Source organism: Pangasianodon hypophthalmus, chromosome 2 (assembly GCF_027358585.1).
Source record: "Pangasianodon hypophthalmus isolate fPanHyp1 chromosome 2, fPanHyp1.pri, whole genome shotgun sequence".
Lineage (NCBI taxonomy): Eukaryota > Metazoa > Chordata > Actinopteri > Siluriformes > Pangasiidae > Pangasianodon > Pangasianodon hypophthalmus.
Window position 1 is genome coordinate 26,659,722 of NC_069711.1, and position 21,469 is coordinate 26,681,190.

The window sequence follows — 21,469 nt, forward strand, 5'->3', positions numbered from 1 at the left end:
CCTAGACAATTGTGTGCTTTGTGGCAACAGTTTAGTGAAGACCAACATATTTAATGTGATGGTCAGGTGTCCACAAACTTTTGGCCATACAGTGTGCTGTGTGTTTTACAGTGTGACGTTGAAGGGCACTGTCACATTTATCTGCATTGTAATCTTGCCTTGTGGATCAGTGAGTTATCTGGAGGACAGGCAGTGGCTGGGATCTTTGTAGCTCCGCCCACATCCAGCAGTCCTTGCTGAAACGCCATTGGTTCAGTCACATCCAGCAGCTGTAATCCGATTGGTTCCGAATCCCGGAACGAACGGATGGATCCTGACCGTCGGCTTGTTTGTCCTTCGGGCTTTGGCGTGCCGTGAACATAAATGAAAACTTTGTTTTTTCGGGGAGAAGAAGCAGAAGCGTGCAGTTTGTCCTTGCGTGTGTGTTAGCATGTGGACGCCCTCGAGCGGAAGCAGGTTTGCAGCAGGGGCACGTCTGCAGGGATGAGCTGCTCTGCTGTGAGCAGTGTGGTGGTGGTGGTGGTGTTGGAGTGGATTAGCCAGTTGTCATTATCCTGCCTGATCTTTCGGACACATCCCAGGCGTGTTTAAGGCAGCAACATGCTCGTGTAGGAGCTCGTGTAGGACTCACGCCGTGCGCCTGCTATGTGGAATCAGCTAGAAGATCCATCACACTGCTGTATTCTCACTACATGCAAATGGAGCCAGTGTTTCTGGACACTTCTTTTTAAATAGCTACAGGAGATTACATGTGACGCTTCGAGGTTTTTTTTTTTTTAAATACTAGCTGGACTGTAATCCGTTTAGTCTTTATATATATATATTATTAGGTGTGAATAATATCATAGCTTAGAATAAAAAATGGGAACTCAGGGGACGGGGAGGAAAAGAATCCCGAATCGGGAGAAAATGTCGGCGGAGGATGATGCTCTGAGCCAGATAGCTCGAGAGGTAAGAGCTGATCATGTATAGAAATGACACGTAGGCTGCTCTGGTGCTGTGATGTGACATGACATGACGTGACGTCTGTGATATGCTGTGGTGTGACGTGACGTCTGTGATGTTTTGTGACGTGACGACTGTGCTGTGACATGCTGTTGTGATGTGTTGTGATGTGATGTGCTGTGACATGCTGTTGTGATGTGTTGTGATGTGATGTGCTGAGATGTGATGTGATGTGACATGCTGATGTGATGTGATGTGCTGAGATGTGCTGTGACATGCTGTTGTGATGTGTTGTGATATGTTGTGCTTTGCTGTGATGTGACGTCATGTGCTGTTGTGATATGCTGTTGTGATGTGACGTGCTGAGATGTGACGTGCTGTGATGTGATGTGCTGAGATGTGACGTGCTGTGATGTGATGTGCTGAGATGTGACGTGCTGTGATGTGCTGAGATGTGACGTGCTGTGATGTGATGTGCTGAGATGTGACGTGCTGTGATGTGTTGTGACGTGCTGTGATGTGTTGTGATATGCTGTGATCTGATGTGATGTGATATGCTGTGATGTGACGTCATATGCTGTTGTGATGTGATGTGCTGTGACGTGCTGTGACATGTTGTGATATGCTGTGATATGCTGTGATCTGATGTGATGTGACGTCATGTGCTGTTGTGATATGCTGTTGTGATATGCTGTTGTGATATGCTGTTGTGATGTGATGTGCTGTGACGTGTTGTGACGTGTTGTGATGTGATGTGACATGATGTGCTGTGATGTGCTGTGACGTGCTGTGATGTTGAGCAGCGCCATACTGCGCAAAATCGCAGAACCACACCGAGTTGTTCAGTACAAACAGCTCTACTAAATACATTGCTGATGAAGACATGCTTTTGCCGGTTTTCCCTTTAAACCCACAGCATTTTGTTCACTCTAAGCCTCCATAGCTCACATAAACCAAGCTCAATGGCGCGAGTGAGACGAATGCGCTGACTCTGATGCATTTTTTTTCATTAAATGGCCATAACGAGCATGATGAGTGAGTATGAAGATGAGCATGATGAGTCAGTATTTATGGTGATGGGTGACAAAAGACAACAGTGTTCACCCTATGAATCAAAGGGCGTTGTTGTTGGCGTAACCCACATGACGTGTGCATGCTTAAGGGAGATTTCCCTATTAAATATGATGAAATGGTTCGATTGTCAGTCTCCTAGAGTAAATGACATGCTGTACATAATAAAGGGTCTGTTGTGTTCACAAGCCTCCCTGAAAACGTCTGTTTTGAAAAGAATCAATCAAAATTTAAGAGAAACTGTGAGACTGCTGACGTCAGACGCCTCTGCGTCACACCCGGTTTGTGACATCAGCGGTTCACTACTGTGTAAAAGGCTCATTTATGTGGGCTAATCATGTCGGCTTACTAGGCTACAGTGTACAGTTTCTACTGTGTATTGTGGAAATGAACAAGAATTCCTCGTGATAGATAGATAGATAGATAAATAGATAAAGACAGACTTCTGAAATATTATATCTCCCTCAAAACTTTAGGTCGTGTCCCCCACAGTTTCAGTCTTTAAATGTATTTCTAAATGATGTGCACTGTAGCTACTCCCTGGAACTTTCTTCCTTATTTCTATGTAGGTACTGTGCAATACATCGGAGTGGTGCAATTACTGACATCCTCTCAGGCATGGTGGCTCAGCGAGTAGCACTGTTGCCTCACAGCTCTAGGGTCTCCAGTCTGATCCTAAGTGAATTACTGTCCATGTGGATTCCACATGTTCTCCCGTGTCTGAAGGGTCTCCTCGGATTTCCATGCAATCTTCAACTTTTCAGTTTCAGTGAGCCCGTGCCCACTGTCTAGCCTCAGATTCCTGTTCTTGGATGACAGGAGTGAAACCTAATGTGGTCTGCTGTTGGGCTGTTGTAGCCCATCCAGCTCAAGGTTTGACGTTGTGCATTCTGAGATGCTTTTTTGCTCACCGCGGTTGTAAAGAGTGGTCATTTGAGTTACTGTAGCCCTCCTTTCAGCTTGAATCACTGTGGCCATTCCCCTCTGACCTCTCTCATCAACAAGGCATTTCCGCCTGCAGGGTTGCTGCTGAATGATTTGTGGTTTTCGCACAATACTGTGTAGACATGAAAATCCCAAGAGCTCAACAGTTTCTGAAATACTCAACCAAGCCCATCTGGGAAAAACAACCATGCTATGGTCAAAGTCAATGAGATCACATTATTTCCCCATTCTGATATTTGATGTGAATTTTAAATAAAGCTACATGATATTATGCCTTAGTTGATATTATGATATTATGAATGGATGATTGGATAACTGCATGAGTGAACAGGGGTACAGTTGTTCCTAATAAAGTGGCCGGTGAGTGCAAATAAAGTGACTAGTGACTATGGGATGCAACACCTCTCGCCTCCTATGATGTGTTACATTTCTATTTTTGTAGAGCACATCACACTACAGTAGTACAATGCAAGTACATGGTATGAATTGAAGTACGGTTTCTCACATCTTCTAGCTTGCTCTAATATGGGAACATGCTGATGTTGCCCATGATTCTCCTGTCATGCTGTGACCTTTAAAGTTAATGGACTACATCTGGAAAGCATTTCCTCAGTGCCAAACGCACACAGGGATTTTCGCCTTAGACAACACTGTCCTGCAACTTGTCTGCTATATTCTGTCTTAGTTCACATTCACCTACTGAAGCTTTACCAGGCAACACGGAAAAATTTCTGCATAGAAGAAAATACGAGAACACTATAAAAAGAGTGAAAATTACCAGTGGCTTCAAGGCCTCCGGTGTTGTGTGTCCTCATAAAACTCTAGATCCTCGGTCTCTGCTCCTCATGACCGTTCCCAGAGGAAAAGTTCAAATGAAGAATGCTTTAAGGTACTCAGCGAAGCTGTGCAAAAATCTGTGTCACTTCCTTCATGCTGCTTAGTTGTGCTTCAGGACAGAATTAAAAGTGCTGAGCTGTACTACAGGTTCCAGTAGGAACTTTTGGAAATCCAGGCCATGACCGATTAGCAGAGAGTTGTTTTTTGTTTCAGTGAAGCACTGATCGTAATAACTGGTATAACTGGTAACATGACAACAATGGTAATCGCTTTATTTCAAGAAAATATCAGAACTCATTTTGTTTGTTCTCACTGTGGGGATTCCCAAATCTGTACACACCCTTCTTTGAATTACTCTACATTACTTTGAATTCCTACGTTACCCACAATTCCTTTCAAGTACCTGCTGAGAGTGTTGTCCTTAGGAATTAGCTGTTGCTTCATCTCTACCAAAGCAGCAATGCAGCAGCACGTTAGTCCTCCACCTCTCTCACACTTTGCTCAAACAGTCCTAAAGCTTCAACTTTCATGCTAATACCACCATCATGTTCGTCATCTCGTAGATTGCTATCTAGACAAGACGATTCTCTGCAGTAACTGTGTCATATAACTGCATTACATTCTGAAACCTTGAGTCCAACGTTTTCAATTTCCACATTGAGTTTCTCATTAATATGATGTTGAACGTCACTGGTGAGAAATAAAGCTCTTGTTCTTTTGTTTTTAGGAGCTAACAGCAAAAACCTGTACGTTATTACTTATGTTTGAAATTATGCAATATTTTTCTCCTATTAAACATCATACAGCACCAGCCCACACATTTGCACCAGAATTGCTAAGGACATCATAAACATTTTAATATAAGCATATTTAATGTGTTTCAGGATAGAGCTTTTCTTTAACTAATGACATGCAAACTTTAATAGTAATCTATAACCAAAAACAAACCCTGACTCTGTAGCTGAATGCTGTGGTATTATTGCGGAGTGAGCGATCTTCGAGAACCAGAATCACTTCTTTCTTTTGAGGTCTTTCCCAGTCTCCCAAAGATTTATGGCAGAATTGTACTACAAAGTTGGAAATTAGATGTTTAAATAGTTTTACATCAGGCTGTATGTGCTATGTGTACTATGTACACGACATGCCTTTTAACTTAATAGTTTATATAAAAATTATTATGTCTATGTCTTATAAAAATTATTATGTCTTTCTGAAAGTTTTTGTAGATCCAGTGCAAAATAAAAGAAGGAAATGTCAGAGATCAAACATGACATTTGAAGTAACAGGAAGATTGTGTAAATTGAACTTTTTTTTGCCAAATTATTGCTTACCCGTTGAGATTTACTTGAAACCTTGCAGTGCTGTAACAGATCAATTCTACAACTGCATTAAAAGTAACTAGAAATGGATAAATACTGTAGTATCAGTTTGTAATCATTGCCAAAACACTGTGGTTTAAGAGGAATGAAACACTTCAGCATGGACTGTTTTAGCTGTGATGTGTCCTGACAGGAAGTAAACTGTTACCACCTCATATTATAACGTTTAATCATGGTTTGAAGTAGCAGAGGAACTGGTTTGGGTTTGTTAGGCTAAAGCAGGGAAAATACTAAACACTTCACTGGTGTGGCTGGTGTCCTTGAGCCACATATGGTTGCCTTTATGTCATCTTCGGTTTTTTCATTACCCCAACTATGTAAAGCTGATTTATGTTAATTTCAATTGAAAGGATTTGCCAGATGTTCAAGCTAGGCATGTGTCTTGGTTAGGATCTTTTAGCCACTGGAGTTTGCAGTGACAATGCACACTAATTATATTTCTCTCTTTTACTCTCTTCTATTGTCCCAGCCTCTTTAACACAGTCCGGTCATTCAGAAATGGTCTGAAGTGTAAACAGAGAGACTTTCACTCCGCTGTGTTTATACTGGACTTGGCTCCTTGGCTTATGCAGCAGATTTAAAACATGGCTGGAGGTAGTAGGAACTTTTCAGTAGTTTATAACCCCCTTCAGCCATGTTTACTGCATTGCAGACAGATGAGACCAGCTGCAGGATTTCTTCCAAATGTTTGTGTTCAGTTTGAAGAGAAGAGCAATGCATGTGGAAAAAGTTTACAAGTGACCAAATATTTTTTTTTCCGTAGTTACAGCTCTATAGTTATTGATTTATAGCCTGCCAACCTTTATGCATTTTGTGTAGGAACTCCACATTTTAGCATCGAAGTACACTGCTACATATCACTCAGAAATACACAAAATGAACAGGCTTCTTTTATCCCCAACAAAGATGAACGTACTGATATGTGAATCTGGAGTGAGTGACAGTTACGCAGGTATTGTGAACTTTCAGATATTAAATCGACACCCTGAAAGTCCCGCCCTCTTCCCCACCATCTAACGTTAGGAATCTCTCACCTCTTGATTTTCCTTGAAAAATGCACTGATGTGGCACTCGCTTACTGCCAAGGTAAATGGAGAATGTTCTTTAATGTGAAATAAAATCTATCAGTGCTTCAAGTAACTAACATTGGTCAAGTATGTAATTAACATCAGTTAATTACATTTATTAGAGATGCCAAATTTTGTGCGATATATATAATTTTCTTTACTATTTCTGGCCTGATTTTGCTGTCACAATCACACAAGTCACACAAATCAGTGGTTTTTGAACATTCTGGTAGTGTCTGAAAAGTTTTGGGTAAAAATCTTAGTGTGATCTCTGCTACAACACTCATGTAAAAGCCACCAATAGCAGGATGGAATAGGATTATGCGAAACACATGGGACAGCTAAGTATACGATAGTGGCAGTGACAAAAACCAAACGTTCCAATCAACAGTAAAAATATTGCTCACTTTGAAGAATGTTTCTATTTATGCGGCCCAACTTTCTGATTTTGCTGATGATAAGCAGAATATAGTCATTTGCGCCGGTCTGTCTTCATTGTATAATCTGACACGGAGAATGTTATCATCTTGTGACAAGTAATGATCCTAAAAGACTAGTGAAATTACACAGTTGAAACATCTGCTTAATGCACCTTCTTTTCATTTTGACATATTTCTTACAGTAGCTGCATGTAAGGCTAAAGAAGTAATAGGTTTTTGAGACTATTCGCCATATATTAATGTTGAGGCTCCTGAAATAAGGGTGAACATTGTTAACTGTTTTGTTTATATTTTCTTCCACATAAATCCACTTACCAATTACCTTTGCTTGAATTTATTTGTGCTATTTTCCAGTATCCTTTTCTCACGTAAACAGGCTGTTTATATAGTTGTGCTTATGCGTGTAAGACTGATATATGTAAATGACCTCTGCTATTCTGATTAACGGTTCTCTTTCCTTGTACAGCAGGCCCCTGTCTGGCGCATGTGTAGAATGGTAAAGAGTGGTATCTCTGCAAAAAGAGACAGATGGGCAATCCAAATTGATGGGACTTTATCTGCAAATGGGTGGGAACATAGTTCCTAAACCAAACCATCCTGTCCCTTCAGTGACACCCACCTTCTACATGGCGGTCCTCAGATACTTGTGCTTTAAGATAGCTTGTGCTTTCCTCTCATATAGAGGAGATACATACTTCTGGGTATAGAATTGCATAGAAAGCTAGAAATAGTGGCACCTGCTGAACTGTAGTGGAAACACAAAGGTGCTTGGTGTCCCTTGAGAATGAGAGAGCTCTTGATCAGGTTGATAATTGGATGTTTAGTGGAGTGGTTTTTAGGGCTTGGAACACCAGGGTTGGAAAAAATACAGAGCAGCTGTACTTAAGTAAATGTCTAGGTACTGTGTGAAAACCTTACTTCATTAAAAGTAGAATTATGGAGCCAGATATCTATGTTAGTGAAAGTCAAAAAGTATCAACATTGAAACATACTAAAATATGCAAGGGTAAAAGTAAATATTTGTAACTGATTAAAACATTCATTTTTCATTAACATTTCAACGCGGGATGAATGTTAAGGTAGCTATAACAACAAAGTAACTAGCTAGCAAATTTACCAAACTTAAAGGTAACTTACCTCAAGATGCTTCTTTAGATGTGATGGCACAAGTGGTCTTTTCTCAAAAACAAATGAGCGCAGGTGTGTGCAGTTTCATTTGACATTGATGTGAATTTGATTTTAAATTGATTTTAAAAATTGATAGCAGCTGGGCAACAGAAAAATAGATTTTGAGATGTGGAGAAAGTAGTTTCAGGTCAAAGTAGGTCAAATTGAAAATATAAGGAGTAAAGAGTAGTAGTAGGAGTTTTTTTCCTCTCATACATTTGCTTGAATAAGAGTAAAAGAATTAAACTTCAGTAATGCTTGCGTAAAGTGCAGATCTTCCAAAATAATCACAGCATGAAGAATGAAGTGCAGTTACTCTGATATTTTTCATCCCTGCTGAAAAAAAATGTTCACTTATATTAACTACGTCTGAGTGTAACCGCTATATGACACTGACTTTGTGACTTTAACTTGTTATTCACCTATGTGAATTTATTTATGAATTTCTGTTTAGGAATTATAAATGAAGTGTATGAGAATGTACATTTTCAAACAAGCTGGCTCATGTGAATTACAACTTTGCAGTTGTGGGACCATGATGTGGCTGTACAGAAACAGAAATAGGAGTGTGTCATTTTCTAAATTTAACATTTGTCTTAGTCACACATGTTGAGCTCAGTGGAACATTTGACCAAATTCGCATTCATTACTTGTTCCACCTCTTGGCTCTCTCATTTTCTGATTTGTGACTCATGTGGCGGAAAACACACAGCCAAAAGTGGCGTGTGTCTGATAGAGCAAGGCATCGTGGGATATATTTTTCTTTAAACAGGGAGAGACTCACAGAGGAATAGGCGTGGTGGTTTTGGCTGGCAAATGGGAAGAGGTCAGGCAGGTCTGCATTGGGCAGAGAATAAATGCCGGTGGGAGAGGAAGAAAATGCACATAAGCCTGGCCCCACTGCAGCATACGAAGATTGCCAAGTCTCTACCCACTGACCTGGATCATTAAGCCTCTAGACAGCGTTAACATCCCATGCTGACTGTCAGTCCAGTAAACACTTTAATGTCCAGTGTACATCTGGCAGGCCAGCCTTTTATCTGACGCATTATATGTTCCTAATGTATTTCTCCATTAGATTGTTATGGCTAGAACAGCGGCCTTTAGAGAAATATTTTTGAACAGTGTTTTCTTATTAGTTTTATATGGTCATGTATCCATCTGCATGATCACAGAGTAATTTTGTGGTCCATTTTGTGTGTGTGTGTGTGTGTGTGTGTGTGTGTGTGTGTGTGTGTGTGCGCATAATTGGGGGTTGGTAAGATAAGCTTTAAGCCGCTGCTTAGTACTTGGTAAATGGAGGTGGAAAGGAGGAAGTGATGCATTATGGGACCTTACAGCATTTTAAGAGTGGATTACACTGAAACTATCATGTGGGTGGAGTTTGGGGTGTGTGTGTGTGTGTGTGTGATTTCCTAGTCCTCTCCTCGCCAAGCAGAAACTTTTAGCAGCCATAGTATATGCTACAGTTGTTCTTACCTAATGATCCTACACACTCAGTTTATTAGGTATAACTAGCTTATACCTACATTCCTCACCCTATTTATTACATATACTTACCATTTAGGTCACTTTGTAACTATACAATTACTGATTGTAGCTAATGATTGTATATAAAGCGGACGTCGTAACAAGGGATTAAAAGTGAAGCTAGAATGTCTCTGAGGCTCTCTAGTGCCTGGCTGTAGTACAATTTTAAACCCAGCCCACTCCCATGTTAGTGAATGGAAAGCTAGCCAAATTTACATTTTAAGCAAAATGTAACAGATTATTTTTGGCGATCGTGTTCTGTGCATTGTTGTTTGTAAGTTCAGATGACCTTGATATCTCCCCCAATATTTTTCCTTTATGATAAATGCATTTGATAGGAGTTATATGATGATACTTAAAAGGCTGTGGCATTTGTGGGTGGGCTGAAAGTCTAGCCTCATGAATGCACACACACTTCCCAACATGCACCTGAAGCTCTTACTGAGACTATAACTTCATTTGACATCTTTCAAACTTTAGACCAAAGATTTACAGTGCTGACAACGTTGACAGTTCTGGAGCAAAGCCATGTCTCGTTCTGTTGTACACTGTTCTAACAGACCCTCTTTGAGGAGTTCTTTGCAGCAGTGATTTTTTTTCCCCTTAAAATACTTGTATGTTGTGTTGAATGTAAATGCTGTTTATACACTTATATTTTCAGTTGGTACATTACATGAGCTGCTTATACAGTCTTCATTAGCTGCTAAAGCACATTAAATGTAGGTCCCATTAATGTTTGACGTTTGTGGAAGACAATTTAATTGAACAGTGGGAGTAAATGATGCCAGGTTGTCCACTCATAGGTACAGTCATTGACTGTCGTGCACCTGATGATGTCATCTCTGCCTTTTACTTCCTCTATCAATGGAAAGAGAGCAACACAGGACAAGGACTGCGCAGATGTTATTTAGATGGTGAATCATTTGCAGCTCAGTAGTGAAACTGGCATGGCCTAGTTTTTGTTAATTTCATATCAAAGGATCACTGTTGATTGAATATTTTGGTGAAGATATTCTCAACACAGCAAATCACTGCATTCCCTACATCACCTCATGGCAGTCATATAGTATTGAACTAGTACTATGAACAAAATTACACCATCGCTGGTGTTCCAGGATCACTACATATAGTTCTGTATTCTCTATTTGAACTACTGCTACAGAAATCGTAATACTCTGGTAGTATGTATTTTTGAGTGTTACCTGACAAGCAAGACTAGTCGCCATTTTTACACCACTGAAGATGAATGAATGTGAATCTGCCGTGAATCTGGAATTTTTTTCGATGTGTTTGCCATTTTGTTGCAAACACGTAGCTAGCTACAGCTGATGAACAGACGTAATGATAAACAAAAAAATAAATAATAAACACATGAGCAGAAGTACGTTAGATGGGCAGCACGGTGCTGCTGAGGGATACATTGATGCCTCACAGCTCCAACGTCAATCCTGAGCTTTGGTTACTGTCTGTGCAGCGTTTCACATGTTCTCCATGTGTCCACTTGGTTTTTCTTCTGGGTTCTCTGGTTTTTTCCTCCTCTCAAAAACGATGTTATGTGGACTGGCTATGCTAAATTGCCCCTAGATGTGAATTCCTGCCTCGCAGCCAGGATAAAGCAGTTACTGAAGATGAATGAATGCATGAATAATTGAATGAAAATTAGGTACCATGTTTGTATCTAGTGTACTAGAGGAGTGCATTGGGACTGCTACAGCAAAAAAGTCACAGTTGAAGGTTTTTAGTCTCTTGGGTGGGAGTGGGCGGTCAGATATAAAGCTCACAGGACAAAGAATAACTACGCTGATTAACATGGGAGTGTGTTGGATGTGTCGCAGTCACTGTGGTTTAAATAATTTATTGCTGGCGGGCACAAACAAAAATAATAACTGTGGGAGCTGGTGGAATTGGTCAAACTTTCTGTGGGAGTGGGCAGGATTTGGTCAAAATTCCTTCAGGAGTGGGCAGGATTGGTCAGAATTCTTTTGAGAGTGGTTAAAAAAAAAAAACAGTCCTAGTGTGTACCCTGTTGATAGTGTCATTTTGATGCTTGGTTCACTTTGGGTTCTCTTCGGCTGAAGAAGAAGCCTTTATTTTTCACATATACATTACAGCACAGTGGAATTCTTTTCTTCATATATCGCAGCTTGTTAGGAAGCTGGGGTCAGAGTGCAGGGTCAACCATGATACAGCACCCCTGGAGCAGAGAGGGTTAAGGGCCTTGCTCAAGGGCCCAACAGTGGCAGCTTGGCAGTGCTGGGGCTTGAACCCTGACCTTCTGATCAATAATTCAGAGCCTTGTTGAGGCACCACTGCCCAGTCGCACTTTTTTGAATGTTCTGCTAGCTGGGTTCCATGAGTTCCAAGGGTATATGAGCCGTTAAGAATATCCAGATTGTATTTGAGTATATATTAGGGATTCGTCACTGGTGAGTGAGGAAAATGGATTTTGTTTCCAGCACTATGCTAATGTCAACAGTCCTCACTATCTTGGAGATAATCTACTGCAGTTTGAAAGGAAATCTGTGTCAGGAAAGGAGGAAAAAATGGTAGAGTTTGCCAAATATTGTGATGAACTCAAGGTGTCTGTGCTATAAATTGTATTCTGCAGGCTAGCTCTTCCTGGATAAACATTAGCTCACCAACACCAACATGGTGAAGTGTTAGCTGTATGTGAAGTCGAATCACAAAGATGCTTGGTATCTCTGGAGAACGACAGAGCTCTTTATTTATGTGGTTGATAATTATACTAACGCTTTAGTGAAACGGTTTGGAGAGCTAGACACTGAAAAGGCTTTTATCACTTTGGTATGTTTTATTATAGAGTGTGTACTATGCAGAGTGGGACATGGCCAAAACAGTAACCTAGCTACCATTTTTCCTCCACTGTAATCTGTTTAGCGTAGCAGGGTGATGCAGCAGGTAGCATTGCTGCCTCACAGCTACAGAATCAGAATCAGAATCACCTTTATTGCCAAGTACCGTGGATTTACATGTACAAGGAATTTGTCTTGGTGTACTGGTGCTTAGTAATTACAGTAAAATACAAGAAATAAAAATAATATTAATAAGAAATTAATAGATTAATATTAATGTAAGATAAGAAAGTAAAAGAGAAAAGAGAAAGTTATGAAATGAGAAGCATAATTATAAATAAACTATAAAGCTATGAAAACTATGATCATAAATATAGAAATATAAAAATTTAGGCAAATAAAAATAGAGATATTAACTGTACATGCAGGATGTTCAAAATTGGGCCAGTGCAAATGCTCACAGTTTGAAGTAAGAAGATGCAGATGGGGTTTTTTGTTAATGTCCATGGAGGTAGATAGGAGACCATGATGGGTCCTGGATATTGTTGATGAGGCCAGTTGCGGATGGAAAGAAACTGTTTTTGTGGCGTGAGGTTTTAGTCTTGATGGACCGCAGCCTCCTGTCGGAGGGGAGTGCCTCAAAAGTTTGTGTCCGGGGTGAGAGGGTCAGCCACAATCTTAACTGCCCGCTTCAGGGTCCTGGATGCTGAATGAAACCCATGGGTTCCTACAGGGTTCCTGGTTCAATCCTGAGATTGTCTGTATGGCGTTTTGTGTTTGCATGGGTTTCATTCAGATTCTCCAGTTTCCTTCCACCTCCCAAAACATGCCTGTAGGTGGATTGGCTATGCCAAATTGCCCCTGGATGGGAATGAGTACGTACATGGTGCTTTTCGATGGACTAGTTATCCAGGGTGTATATCCTGTCTCATGCCTAGTGTTCTCCACGGGCGATTGCTTTATGACTACACGGGAAGCCTGGCTTCCCCTAAAATTTAATTAAAATGCAGCAATGAAATGTTTACCAAAGTGTCTATATTATTTATTCATTGGTGGAATTCAATGTTTTAGCGAATCAAATGACCAAATGTCTCACTGCAATATCGTGCTGTTCGTTTATTTAACTCAAACTGTTTTGTTGAACAGCGCAGCCTGCGTGAAAGTCTTGTACACAGAGCTAATAGACATCTATCCAGCTGTGCATCTATTAGTGTCTATTAGGTGTTTGTGTACTAACCATTTTAATGGGATGAATGATTAACGCTCATTGGACAACAAGCTATTAACGCATCATTTTGCGGGCCACCTGGACACACGGCTTCACTGGGAGTGAATGGAGTGTGGGCGTTTTGCAAAGAAAAAAACATCTTGATGTTTATTGGACAGTTCGCTCTATGTTTGTCCCGCCTGTACACACGACTTCTTATGGTGATTGGTTGACCTCATTGTCAGAATCGCTTGGAGGCTGCAGTCGGTGTAATTTGTAAATATCGTAAATAAATGTAGCATTCTTCTTCACCTAGCAGCTTAGCTGCTTTTTGGCATGAAATGGCAATTATTGATAATGTTTGACCTGATTTTAGAAAAATCTTTTGATGCTCATACTTAAGAGGAGAGACTGAAAATTAAAAAAAGAGGGCAGACCAATGGCCAAGATTTCAATTCAGAGGTCAGGGAGCAAAACAGTCTGTTTAGCTATCTTGGTACAGTAAAATGATTGGCTGTGTTTACTATTAGTCTTTGATTCCAAATCCCTGTGACTGAGCGATAACATTGTTAGAATCAGAAAGTGGTTACTAAAGATTGATTTGTTTAGTATGTGCCAATGGGAAGATTAGCAAATGTTATTTTTAACTTTTGCTAATCCACTCATTAATCAGAGGAGATGCTTAAGCACTTTGTTTGCTTGCTTTGCTAACTTTGATTTCTTTTTTCCTGCACAGCCAATCAGAGAGCTCTCTCTAATTTAACATGCGTATGCTGATGAGTGATAATGAGGACCAACTAGTGCAAACGATTTAGGCCAGACTGTTAAAAAATAAAGGCTATGCTCAACCGCAGAGGCTCAATAACTGATCAACACTTGGCTTGCTGTGCTTTATTTTTTCCTTCAAAACTGGTCATAAAGAAAGAGGCTTTATTGTTTAAGCCAGAAAGTATTTTTGTCCATTTATCCATCAACACAGTTCTGCTACACTAGCGTTTAAGAGAGGATGTTTCCAGCTGCACTGCGAGTGTTGCTTTACCACTCTGATTGTGTGTTTTACTTTGTCCGACTGGAATAACAATCAGCTTACAATGCAAGGCTGAAAATAGTTCACCAGCATTTACAAACTGCTATTGGTGCTCACTCACTGGCCACTACCAGGCAATGCTTTTTTAGGTAAGACTTATAAAACAAGCAAACTGGACCAGGCTACGACTACAGACTTGTTTCCTTTGGAATGTTTCAGTGCTCTAAAGTTGAGCTGAATGTTTCCAGAGCCAGCCTGAGCACAGAGAGCTACTAAAAACAAGCTCTTGCTGGACTTACTTTGCTTTTTACCTTAATTTGTCCCTGTGGAACAAGGAGTGTGGGGATTATAAAGAGTTTCCATGGCAAAAAATTCCTACAATGAGATGATATCAAGGCTATTTGAAGGTAGAAATGTGGCCTCATTACTGACTTTCCTAATTAGGAGGAATGTATTTTAAGGTATGGCAAGGCTTAAGAAGGCCAGAGGGAAGGAAAGAGAATTCATATGCTTCTCATATGCTGCCCAAAGGCTATGTTGTGTTTCAGAATTTGCTGAGCTTTCGATTAGTCTAACCACCTCAACCACCTGGACTACTGCTAATGTTTGGAAACACTTTGATACGTGCACAGTATTATCATTACCACACATTAATCATTACCAGACAGGAAATTAAAATTTATTGTGGATTGCTGCCTATTTGTGAAAGTTCACACCTCCCATATCAACATTTAAACACAGGTTTTCATTAACGTGATCCTTATGAAAAGAACATACTTTTGCTCTTTTATTTTACATTTATATTGTATTAATCACTGTTATGCTGGATGTGCCATTATGCACATGGGGCTAGTTTCAGTTTAACTCTTCTGGGTGTTAGAAGACATCTTGTTCCTGCCTATCAATAACAAATAGGACATGAAAAAAACCTAATTTATGTATTGGTTCCTCTGCTGTCTTTGCACATGATGTCGTTCATTTAAGTACTCTTTGGAAATCATGCATGCACAACACACCTTGCACATGAAAATTACCTGCTTTTTTAGTAAATCAGGCCAAATTGTGCAAAGCTTGGCCTAATCAGTGTATAGATTCAAGACATTGTTATCTGTACATATTGATTATCCGTCATGTAGCTCGTACAGTAAATGTTCGTTGTATCTGGTATGTGAACACCTACAGTTGCAATACCAAAACTCTTTTCTGGCTAAATAGTGGAAGAACATCAGGTTGGTTGTTTTGGGTATAGAGCTCACTGATGCCCCTGCTTAATAAACCGTGTAACACCACTCAGATTCTCTGATGATCCCCCAGTCCCTGTGACCACAATGAGTGCCAGCCTGTATTTAGAGCTGTTCCTTTACAAAATAAGAAAACCCAAAATATAGCTCATGTAGCTAGCATCTAGCCACAGAGTTGCACAATGAAAATGGTCAAATGCGAATGTATCCCCTTTCTCTATTTGCAGGCACATAAATGATGGGCTGTATCTCTGACCAGAGAAATGATCCGTGACAGTTTAAAGCATCTGTTTGGTCCGGATTCCAATACAAGCATGGACATAAAAATATGTCGGTATAATTTGCGGCAGTTCTTGTTTGTGGTATTGTTAAGTGTACTGAGATGGACCTTAAGCAGTACATATCAGAGTCCACATATACTGTAGTTGCCTATGATGTTAGACAGACAGACAGGCAGACACACACACTTGTAATGCTATGTCTACATCCATACTAACTAATTGTAGCTCTTATAGATTTAGAAAAAAAAAAAAAAAGTCTAGTTTCTGTTAGGGGAAAACAAAAAGTTCTCTTGCGGGCACCAGGCAAATGTCCCCACACAGATATAAAAACAAGCCTCCTACAAATGCACACACACACACACACACACACACACACAAAACACACAGATCCCCTGTTTCTGGTAGTTTTGCTCTCAGAGCACTGCACACTCATGTGGTTGTGTTTATGCTGTAATAGGGCTTCACTACATCGAGACTCTTGCAATTATCACTTTTTTTTTTTTTTTCTAACTCTTTGATTATGCTCTGACCTTATTTACCCTTTGGTTCTATTATTTGTAAGCATCTTGTAAGGTCTTCTTAGGTTTTTAACACTTCCATGTGAGCATGCTCAGTTTCCAGAAAATTGTTTCATGTCTATGCTGAAACAGTGGGCTCATTTGAGCCAAAAGGCGTGTAAGGCCTTCCGTGGAAAAAAAAAAAAAAAGGATCAAGCATTTAAACCATAAATAGGCTGTGCTGGCATTCACGTGCTTTTGTCTTATGATTTATAGTCTGCTTTCCTACTTTTGTGCTTGTTTTTCTGCCTTAGACAAGCACAGAGCTTTTGCTGCATGAGGGATTGCCATTGCTACAGGGCCTACTGAAAAAAGCAGGCCTTCCTTGACATGCTGTTGACAGGATGATCAGCTGATGTGACTGAAAGAAGCTTCTAGTCCTGCATGCCAATACTGTTTTTATTTCACAGTTATCCCATTTCCCTTTGACAGAATCTCCATCACCATTGTAGGGATATTCCAGTGTGTTAATTTCAGAAATGAAGTTCATTATGTCATCTAGGCCTAATGAGTTAACATGGATGTGCACTCAGTTGCAGACCTTTCCCAGAATTCATTGCATTTTGATTCGGTTTTCCTTTTTTAAATCAGTGAAACCGTGAATAAAACTGTTTGCACATCTGTACAGAGCAAGACAATACTTTGTATTTCATACATGTAATTTTTTGTAAATATCAGAAGGTTACATATGTAATCATGGTTCTAGGACTGAATGGAAGCTTTCCTTCAGAAGAGTGTTCCCGTTTGCACTTTTCCTCCACTGTACTAATAGCAAACTCGTCACTTTATGATCGTGACCTCACATGTGCAGGCTATAAAAGACCCCTGCTATGGCCATTCTTGTCAACCCAAATGACCCAGGTGGCCTTAGAGGACCTCTACTCAGTGGTAGAACTTCCTTTTCTTCCGGACGACCAGGGTGATTTCCTTCTGTTTTCCTAATGGACCTTTGTGTATCAAAGGTCACAAGGGTTTATAACACATCCTGATGCCGCACCTCGCTAGACAATAACAGACAGCAATCATAAACAAATACCATATTTTATTTAGATATTCAGTCTGTAAAATCTGACTGTGAACTCCATGTCACTGCCTCAAAAATGTCCACAATGACACTCCTCTTAGTGGTGCCCAGAAGGTAGCCATAGTGCGCATTGAATGGTATTTAATTGAAGAAGGCACCTCTTGACCAATGGACTAATCTGTCTTTAGACAGTACAGTCCCCTTACGCTGTTCACCAAAGCACACAAACAGTTTGTCAGTGACCCACCAGCAGGCAGTCATTTCCACATAATGCTTGAGAGCCCTCACTGGACTAACTAGGGCACATTCTGACCTACAGGAGCTGATAGATTGATAGGTTTATTGACATACTGCAGCATCAGCATCTTTGACTGCTGGATTTAGCCACAGTGTGACATTTCTGAAATCCCAGCGTAGACGCAGACAAAGTGAACGCTACTTTATTTAGCATTTTCCACTGTTTCATTATGGTATGTTGCATAAGCTGCTTAGGACTAATTCCATGATCCCACCATGGGATCGCTGTTTTACGTGAGGGTGAGACACCTTTCACAGCTTTAAGAAGAGTTTTGACTAGCTTTTGCACTCCCAGCGAAAAATAGTCATCTGTCCCTTGTATGAAGCCAATGCTGCCATGTACACTTTTAAGCAAAAAGAGATGCTTCTAGTCAACTCTGTAAACACATTTTCAAAAGTTTGCCTGACCCTTTATGCTGTGCTGTGCAATATGCTATGGTTACTTCCCGGGGTGTGTGGTCTGCTGTGCAAAAGTGACCCTGTTCATCTGGGACAGTAGGTCTTGTCTGATGGGTAGCGGGTATGAAGGGCTAGTCAGTGACATCAACAACAAGTGGAACCATGGTCTGTTCGGACAGAATGGGCTGCATATAGTGTCATCCACAGCAGTGACAGCATTGGGAAGGCATACAGCCATTTTTTTTAGCAAGTCATGCACCAGTGCATCCTGACCCAAAGCTTCTGTCTCTGCTCAGTGCACGAACCACATTGGACTGTGAGATATCTCTCTGTTTGCACACAGGACAATTTCTGTTTTGCCATACATGTTGAAAATAAGCAGAACCACCTTATATAGGCGTGCTTTATATCAGTAGTACAAACCAAGAATGTTTGTTTCTCAGATACAAAATGCACAAATTGCACAATGCACAAATCCAAGCATGCAAAGGCCAAGCCTGATTCCATGAGTTTAATTTATCTTGGTCTTAGGTATGAGTAGGTGTGATTCCTGTTTGGATGTAATGAATACCTGTGTGGGTGGCATGGTGGTGCTGCAGGTAGAGTTACCGCCTCATAGCTACAGGGTACTATGCTTGATCCTCAGCTCAGATAACTGCATGTGAAGTTTCACATGTTCTTCCCATGTATGCATGGGTTTCCTCCAGGTTCCCCGGTTTCCTTCCATCTCCCAAAAACATGCTGGTAGGTGGATTGTGTATTCTACGTTGCCCCTGGTTGTGAATGTTTGTGAGCATAGTGTACACAGTTCTCCGTGAACCTGACCAAGACAAAGTGTTTATTGAAGAAAGAATAAAAAAAACTTCTGTGGAAAAGACTGGAGTACCTTGTCTTAGACAATAAGTCTGGTTTCTTATAAAGTATTGCAGACTGTGCTTGGGGAAATAGATATAGCAACCCTAATCTGAAACAGAATCACTGTTAGGATCTAGCACAGTGTTGTTTTTGTTTGCTGTCAGTAGACTGCAGGAATGTTTAAGGAAACCACACATCTCTGATTCGTCCAGTTTACGCAAACTCTTATTTATGATCAAGTTGGATATTACAGGATGTTGAGTGTGTTGTAGTGAGATGTTCTTTGCTCTGGATTGTTTAGAATGACAGTTGTCAAATATGCACCATTTTCTTGTTGGGTTACGCAATGCCGTTACTCTTTCGGTGTAATTTAATCAATACGCTTCCATGGAAATTTCTTTTCAACATCCGAGCTGTTTGTTAGCATCAACAGTGAAGCCTGCCCATAGTGATCATTGATGAATTCCCTTCTCAAAAATATACGAGTCATTTCATCAGTTATTTACCATGTTTATTAAGCTCATTTAATGTCAGGGATAATAGGGAAGGGAAATTGCTGGACCATGACCCTTCAGGACTGGAGCTCGGGCTCTTTGTTGTAGCCCTAATACAGTATCAAACTTGTAAATGCAAGTGGTAATTGCTTTAATGGTCAACAAAAGGCCATGAAAACGCCTTCTACGTGTCCTTACAGTGGAGACAATGTGATGAAGTGCTTTAGTGGCTGCCTTTCAAAGGTAAAAAATTTGAAGAAAGAGAAATGCGATGTGTCCTCTAGGGTGCCCTTCCACTGGAGAATACAGGATGCAGTGCTCTATAGGGTTTCCCTACATGCGAGGAAACATGATGAAGTGCCCTAATGGGTGCCCTTCCAGTGGAGAAAAAAAGATGCAGTGCAAGATCTACAACTACAGGCTACTTGTGAGAAAATGAGATGAAATCTCAGTCAACTAATAAAATCATGTTAATCTTAACACTAACATTAACAGAGTTGGGGACTGTTTCACCATTCAGGCATCATGGCATTCTGCATGCTTGGTAGGGCTCCATCGCGTGTAAGAGATGCCCTTTTTATGAACAAACTTACTATGTACAATTTTATTTTTCAACAAGAGAACAGAATTGGTTGATCAAACTGCTCATCTCTGACATAGCACTGCTACCTCACCCTTTCATTTGACTCATTTGAAGTAATTTAGCTTGTTGATCTTTCAGATGCACAAAAATTCCGATCATGGCTTTATTGAAATTAGACGTTATAATTGAATAAGCAGTTGCAGTTATGATGGTCTCTGGTTGCTGATAATTGCAGTTCAAAGACACAGTAACCACCTAGCTAGTTACGTAGCTAATTAAATGGCAATGTAGATTAAACTTGCTAATCACATCCTTTCGACCTAATCGGGGAAAGAACTGAGAACTATGGCCTAAGAATAATTTTGTAATACAGGAGGTCTGGTCCAATGAACACAGAATAGGTAGCATCATTAACTGTCCTGCCTACTGCTTCTCCTCCACTCATAAACCAAACATTCACAGAGTGAGCACGAGGCAGCACGGTTCCTTCCCCTATGGCCCTAGCGCTTTTTGTAGCTCCCATTTTGACCACTAGGCTCAATAATAACTCTACCGAGCTAAACAGGCTGCTGAACATGCTGGTCAACAATTGCACAACATCTAGAAAGGTTGGCTTATATCTGTGAAATAGAAACATTTTTAATTTTTGAACACTCAAAAGAGGTAATTAGTATTTCAAAAGAATTTAAAATGTATGGCGTAAATATATGATGAATAGTACTTTAGGTCTGTCCAGCCATTGTAGTTTCTAAATGTTTGCCTCATTGTATTCTGACGTTACACAAGGGCTCTGGTCCATTACTGTTCAGTACATTGTTGACTTCCCCTCACCATTGACAAGGAAAGTTCACAAAACACTCTTAATCATGTACATAACAATAAAGAGGGTAAAATCACACCAACACTTACAAATCACAGACATGAAGCAATATTAAAAGTCTTAAAAGAGCTGTAGTGGCCAAAAGATGTACAGAATTTATACAAACGTTGTACCAGAAGCACTGATCCCAAGTATTGTAGTACTGTTTTCCATTTCACTGTACAACTGTATAGTAAGTTTAATGATCAAAATGCCTCTATCTGGAGTCACCCAGAAGAGGGGAGGATCCATGCTGAGACTGGTTTTTCATCATTCCATCTCAGGGAGTTTCGTTTACTGCTGTCACCACTGGCTTGCTAATTAGGGACTGAATTTCTGTAAAGCTGTTTTTTGTCAATATCTACTGTTAAAAGCACTAAAAAAAAGCATTTAATTTTCTTTACTTAGAAAACCTTTTTTATACCACAGCACTTGAATTGATTCTGATTGG

At 40.2% G+C, this 21,469-nt stretch overlaps 1 protein-coding gene across 19 annotated transcripts in view; it reads left to right on the forward strand.

Annotated features, from left to right (window-relative positions):
* The first annotated feature begins 256 nt into the window (after window positions 1-256).
* The window catches only part of lrrfip1b (leucine rich repeat (in FLII) interacting protein 1b), a 52,971-nt gene continuing 31,758 nt past the window's right edge, over window positions 257-21,469 (forward strand). For 6 of the 19 annotated variants that reach the window (XM_026933355.3, XM_034313944.2, XM_034313939.2 and 3 more), the window contains exon 1: window positions 257-951. In XM_026933355.3, the coding sequence (XP_026789156.3) occupies window positions 862-951 (90 nt within the window). In that variant the 5' untranslated portion in view covers window positions 257-861. Of the gene's footprint in view, window positions 952-9,095; window position 21,469 lie in introns of those variants that run through there. The other 13 variants (XM_026933358.3, XM_034313957.2, XM_026933357.3 and 10 more) reach the window with 8 other exon arrangements.